This window comes from Bacillus rossius, chromosome 18 (assembly GCF_032445375.1).
Source record: "Bacillus rossius redtenbacheri isolate Brsri chromosome 18, Brsri_v3, whole genome shotgun sequence".
NCBI lineage: Eukaryota > Metazoa > Arthropoda > Insecta > Phasmatodea > Bacillidae > Bacillus > Bacillus rossius.
The window spans coordinates 27,935,974-27,942,000 of record NC_086345.1 but is presented as its reverse complement, the minus strand read 5'-3'; the positions used below and the strand labels follow the sequence as shown (position 1 = coordinate 27,942,000).

The 6,027-nt window shown below is 38.8% G+C and overlaps 1 protein-coding gene across 1 annotated transcript; it reads left to right on the top strand.

The window, feature by feature from the left end:
* Positions 1-477: 477 nt before the first annotated feature.
* Positions 478-5,063, top strand: LOC134541404 (putative ATP synthase subunit f, mitochondrial). Its single transcript, XM_063384827.1, has 4 exons — positions 478-616; positions 1,603-1,701; positions 2,487-2,603; positions 4,927-5,063. The coding sequence occupies exons 1-4, from the start codon at positions 538-540 to the stop codon at positions 4,956-4,958; spliced, it is 327 nt and encodes a 108-aa protein (XP_063240897.1). The 5' UTR covers positions 478-537; the 3' UTR covers positions 4,959-5,063.
* Positions 5,064-6,027: the final 964 nt, after the last annotated feature.

The window sequence follows — 6,027 nt, the reverse complement described above, 5'->3', positions numbered from 1 at the left end:
TTTTACTTTTTAACTTTCTTACATGTTTTAATTGCCGGAAACAGTATCTCGATGGTGCAATATGTCCTCAGGTGCCTCAGTACCAATCTACTGCATCGACCTCCGTAGCATAGTCGGATGCACTCTGGCTTACAATACTAGGGGTTCTGGGTTCGTGTCCCGGATAAGGCATGGGTATAAAATTGAAATGCAGGTATTACGCTGAACATGAATCGGTATTGAGATAGCGAGAGGCGATAATGACCCTATGGCCGCGAGCTATTGCTGCAGGTCAGCTCTCTCAATTAAAAAAAAATCTACAGCATATGAGCTTAATTAGCCATGCTGAGGCTAGCAATTCACTAAGAGAAAAATTCTGTTAGACGCACGAGCTAGCTTTTTTTATCCAGCACACTAGGTTATCTAAGGTTTCGAGCTCCTGACAAAGTCTGATACGTTTATTCTGGTTAGACATTCTCTATGGTACATATTTTCGATAGAGCTTCAATGACTGTGTCTTTTATACAAACGTATCTTTGGTCGTTCTGCTAGCAGAAGATGGCGTTCGGAGACTATCCTTTGGAATATGATCCAAAAGTTCATGGTCCGTATGACCCAGCCCGTTATTACGGGAAACGTGAGTATTTTACACGTAATTTGCGTAGTTGATTTCAGTCAGTATGTTTTTGTTACATATTACACTTCCGAATATTGGATTTCCGTAACTTTGCCAATGGGTCGTTCAGTTTCACTGAATAGTTTTGAGTTTTATAAATAGTTACCAATATTAATGTAACTTGATGGTACTGCACATTCTGGAAAATAGTGTACAGCTATTTTCTTCTGTTTCTTTTTTTTTCACCTTAATCTCGTTAAGATAAGGGGCTACGATGCTAGAGTGGCCAGAGCATTCGCTTTCTGCTGGGGTGGAACCCGGATGTTTCGCAAGTGAGAAATGTGGCGTACGAAGCTGAGGCCGGCTGGTTTTCTCTGGGTACTCCATTTCCCTCCAGCCAGCCATTCCGTCAATCTTCGTTAGCATCTCTACAATTATTGTCTGCCTATAGTGTGTTTGGTGCAAACAGAGGCCCGTTTTACAATGGCATGGAAACAGAGACACGGACCAAAGTAAATGGAGACAGATCGTCTGTAACATTTCGTTATCCCATTTGCCTCTTCCACAATGCACGGAAACGTAACAAATGGCGCCCAATTAGACTGCATTAAAAGGTTACGAAATATTAATATGAACTAAAAAATATATTCTGCTTCAAAATCATAGCACGGGCATATTTACTTATACAATAAAATTAAATGACAAGGTATTAATAGAACACTAGATGTTATTATACTTCAAACAAATTTTAACATATTCAGAACATAAACATGGCTACCTCCGCAGCCAATTACTCAGCTTCTATTGGTCGCACAGAGCCACGTGAACAGAAGAGCTCAGCATTGCCGATGTAATCTGTACGGGTCCGTTTCTGTCTGCGTGCTATTTTAGAAACACTGTTCCAGGAGATACGTCTCCCGTTTATGTGTCATTGTAGTATGGGGCTAAGCAAAGAATGATAAATTTCCTTAGCTTTGCTTGCCCAATCACACACTTGTGGATTTCAGCGGACACACCGTTCAGTCAGCTGAAGCTGAACGAGATTGGATCATGGTTCGGGCGCAGGAACAAGACTCCGTCAGCAGTCGCGGGCGCTTTTAGCAGGGGTGAGTGTCTTGGGTAATTTGTCGAGATTATGTGCAAGCATTTGTTCAACTTTATTTTTTTTATGTGCAATTTGAAATGAAATATTGAAGAGATTTATCTTACCTACCTCAGTAGTGTGATGAGTAATTTTCTTTTGTTACAGCTTTTCCGTAAATAAAACAAAAATTGTTTAACACTAAAGACATTCCTCTGTGTACCCTTAAAATGTTTATAAATGCCTTCTGGTTTCTGAGAGAAATTACCATTTATAACTTAAATTAGGTAACCTGTGCATTGATCCGGGAACCACTGCCAAGTTATTACATTTTATGTATAAAAAAACCTCTGAAGTTAATTTTAGTATTTTGTGTCTCACATTTAATCTAAAGAGGAGTGTTTTACGGTGTTACTTTGAACTTATAAGTAAATGAATTAGTAGTCAAAAGTAAATTATAGGACTGCAAATTTCAGATAGACACTGATTGTGTTCCAGAGACTAATCAGGACATAAGGGGATTGTCTGTAAGAATTGAACTAACCAACAAAATTTATTTTTATGCTTCGACTTTTCAACATTGTAATTTTCTTGAGGGATTTTTGGCATTGAAAATAGTTTTCTGGCTCTTGATAGTGGCGAAGGTGATGGAGCAGAGGGGTCCGTAAACACTCCTTTGTTTCTGATTGCACGAGAGAGGGTACGGACCAGGCGGGACGAGTGGTTTGTAAACGGAGCCAGTGTGTCTTGTGCCTTGTGCGCCGAGAGTGCGCGGTAACGCCGTCTTACGCCGCGCTCTCGTGTCCGCAGCGTTCTGGCGCTGGCAGCACAAGTACTGCCAGCCCAAGCGTGCCGGCGTCGCGCCCTTCTTCCACGTCATCTGGTGCTCCATGGCGCTGTTCTACTTCATGAACTACGGCAAGATGGGTGAGTGTTCTCGTAGTGGCCCGGGGGAGGGGGGGGGGGTGTCCTCAGGGGGATTGAAAAAGGTGTCTTCAAAACCTGGGGTGAAAAAGAACCCAGGGAAATCAACAATAGGTGTCTGGGTTACGAAACAGTGTTGGTAATACCGTATTTACTCGAATAATCGTCGCCATCGCTTGATCGTCGCACCTATTGTTTGAGGTAATGAATTTGGTATTTAAGATTCTCCTCATAATCATCGCACCCTTATATATTGACGGCGACTGAGGTGCGACGCGCGAATGGAACAGCCGTAAACACAATGGAACAGCCTGCTTTCACGTGGTGTGTGGCGCTTATCATTGGTTCAACCTTTTGAGTGGCATGTCCTAATTGGCTGTGTGGGAGGAAGGAATGTGTGTGGAAGATAAGATGCAGTGATGTCATTGTTTTATCTCGTTTGCATTGGAGTGGAAAGTACCGGTAATTGCAGAGTTTGAGAAAGTTCATTTTGTAAAAATATGGGTAAATACAATTCGTATACTGCCACTTTCAAGTTGCGCGTAATCACATTTGCAGAAGAGCATGGAAGAGAATTTTCAGGAAGTGAAAAACTTGTTCGTGACTGGCGAAAACAAACAGACTACTTGAATAACACGTGACGACAGCGGCGACTAAGATGACGTTGACGTCCCGGGAAATTAATCTGATGCATCATAATCTAGTTCAGACAATGAATAGATAAACTTGGTTAGTGTTGAGACTGAATGTGTTTTATAAATGTATTTTGTTTATTGATTTTTTCGCAATTTTGTGTTTATACTATATTTTTATTTTGCCAAACTTCTTGTAACCAAAAGTTGGTTTGTTTATTTTGCGCGTATTGTAAATAAATATTACTTATAGGTACCATGTACCTAGATATTAACTTCTTTAATTTAGCATTTTCAAGCAATTTAATAAAAAAATTTTACTTAAAAAAATTTTTCTTTAATTTTTCCTCACACATTGGTCGCACCTCACTTTTTTTCCCATAAAATTTGGTACGGCGATTATGCGAGTAAATACGGTATTTCTTACTGTGTGTAGTGTGTATCATAATGTCTTGAAACTGGTATATGTATTTTAACCATTAATAATCCACGTATGATTTTTTACTTACATTAATTTAAAGTAAGGGTTGCAAACTAGTGTGTGTTAATTTCAAGCACAATCAAATGTGTGTAGTATTTTGGCTAATCACAATTTCCTGCGTGCAATTGCATTGATGTAGACTGTTCCTATGGGGCATTAATGGCATATATATATTTATTTTTATTTACTGTTTATAAAGTTGGGGTTTTCACACGTTTACGTATTCCATTAACCCCTGCTTACATATGGTGAGCACAGTTTCATTTCAAAAAAACCACTCAAATTGAAAGCTGCTCAAGATAATATAACGGCAGTGTCTTTATGAAAAGCAGTTAAGAATATGGTGAGTAGTTTGTGTCTGTATTTATTTTTTTAAAACTGTACTTTTGGAAGAGTGCAAATGGCTTAAAACCTCTTGTTTTCACTCGGTACAGATTCTTGAAATCACCCAAGGGACATGAATTAAATTTTTATCATCTCTCACCGTACAATGTCACGGTTAAGTGTTAAATCTCATTGTGCTTAGAGGTGATAGATACCGTGCTGAAAGCAACAGCAACTGAAGCCCTTATCATCCTGCCTCACTGACTGAGCGGGCCCCTTTGTGTTTCATTATCACTCATCTCTGATGACTCTGATGTTGTGCCTTCTGTTTTTAGCCAGTTGACTGTAACTGTATAGTTTAAAACCTTACGTCAAGTTTTATAGCTCTTTTTTTTTGTTTTTTGACGTGACGTATAATAAATCGTAGGCCGGCTGCACGCACGAAAAAATGTCCCGTTACGCTCATTGTACGCTTGTGCCGCATCTATCTCTCTTCTACTCGATTGGAACAACCATAGATTTGACTTTTTCGAGGCACATTAAACTTGAAACACTCCCTATCATTGTCCTATCCTTAACAGAATAACACAGATTGGAAGAAGTTAAATAGCAAACATGTATAAAAGTTATAGTTGTATTAACGAGTGCAAATAAGCATAAATTTATCAATTAAATTGTAGATTTCATTTCACTCCTCCTTTGTATCCATACAAAATAGTGACAATTCAATAAAAATGATTCAATTTTATTCATAAAAGTATGCAATCTTTTCATCAATGTTTTATTATGACGTCACATTAAACTATCGTCCATAAACCGACTTTACAGACAACCAATATTTTTTTTTTTGTTGGAGCGACGGCACTGAAAAGAATGTGTTCTGTTGCAGTCCGTCACCGCAGCTACAAGTACCACTGGTGAAGAGCTTGCGTTGTACAGCACGTAGCAGAGCCAAGCACGTAGCCCAGGAGTTAGCATCGCTCTGTAATCAATGTTGGTTGAGCTTCAATAAATACCTTTCCTGTTGCTGGCTGTGTTGTTTTTTTGATCAAGTGTTAATGCCTCCCGCCCACCCGGGCAAACACACGGTGCGCAGAGCTTCAGGAGAAACAACAGCGATTTGAAAACTACTCGAGATATCCGAGCGGGCCCTGTTATACGAAAAGCATTCGAGGGTTAGCCGAGGGCCGAAAAGGTTTTTTGATTACGGGTGAAGTTTTTAGACTGCATTATTAGAAGAGTTAAAATTGCTAAATAGCGAGTTTTATGAGTAAATTTTAAGCGTAAAACAACCGGTACAGATTCTTGAAAGCACTTAAGGGAATTGCATTACCCCTTTATCTTAATTTTTCCGCCATACATGATGTTACGGTCGCCGCTCATACGCACGACGAGAAGACTGCGCGCCAGTCCAGAGGAGACACCGCGCTAGAAGCACCAGCCAGTCCTGCCTCACCAAAATAAGGCACACCAGTTATTTAAAATATTGTGTAAAATATTAATTTGAATAATAAATCATTATACTCACACGTTTTCTCAAATATTTCTCTGCAAGTCTTGTCATGTATTTAAGGTTGCAACTATGTACTGCTGTGTGTACTTTAGAAATAAAAAAAACCTAGATTGGCTAAATAATTTGTAAGTACGTAACAATTCAGTATTTTAATTGAAAACATGAACTAATGATTTATGGAATGAATCCTTATATTTTAAAAGACTAAATGAGGTGATTAAGGTGAACCCCTCTGCATTGTGATATTTAATTTGCATTAAATAAAAAATATTTAAGAGAGTTTTGATTGATGCGTGTAATCAAAGCTTTCGACAGGCCTAGCCTACATACATTTCTTGATGTAGACTTTTGGACATATGCCATTGCTAAGCACATAGAAGAAAACTACAAGGAAACCCAAAAGACAAAAACACTCTTAGACCATTTTTCTATGTTTTTCTTTTTGTTAGTTGACCATATTCCTGTTGTGGTGTTTAT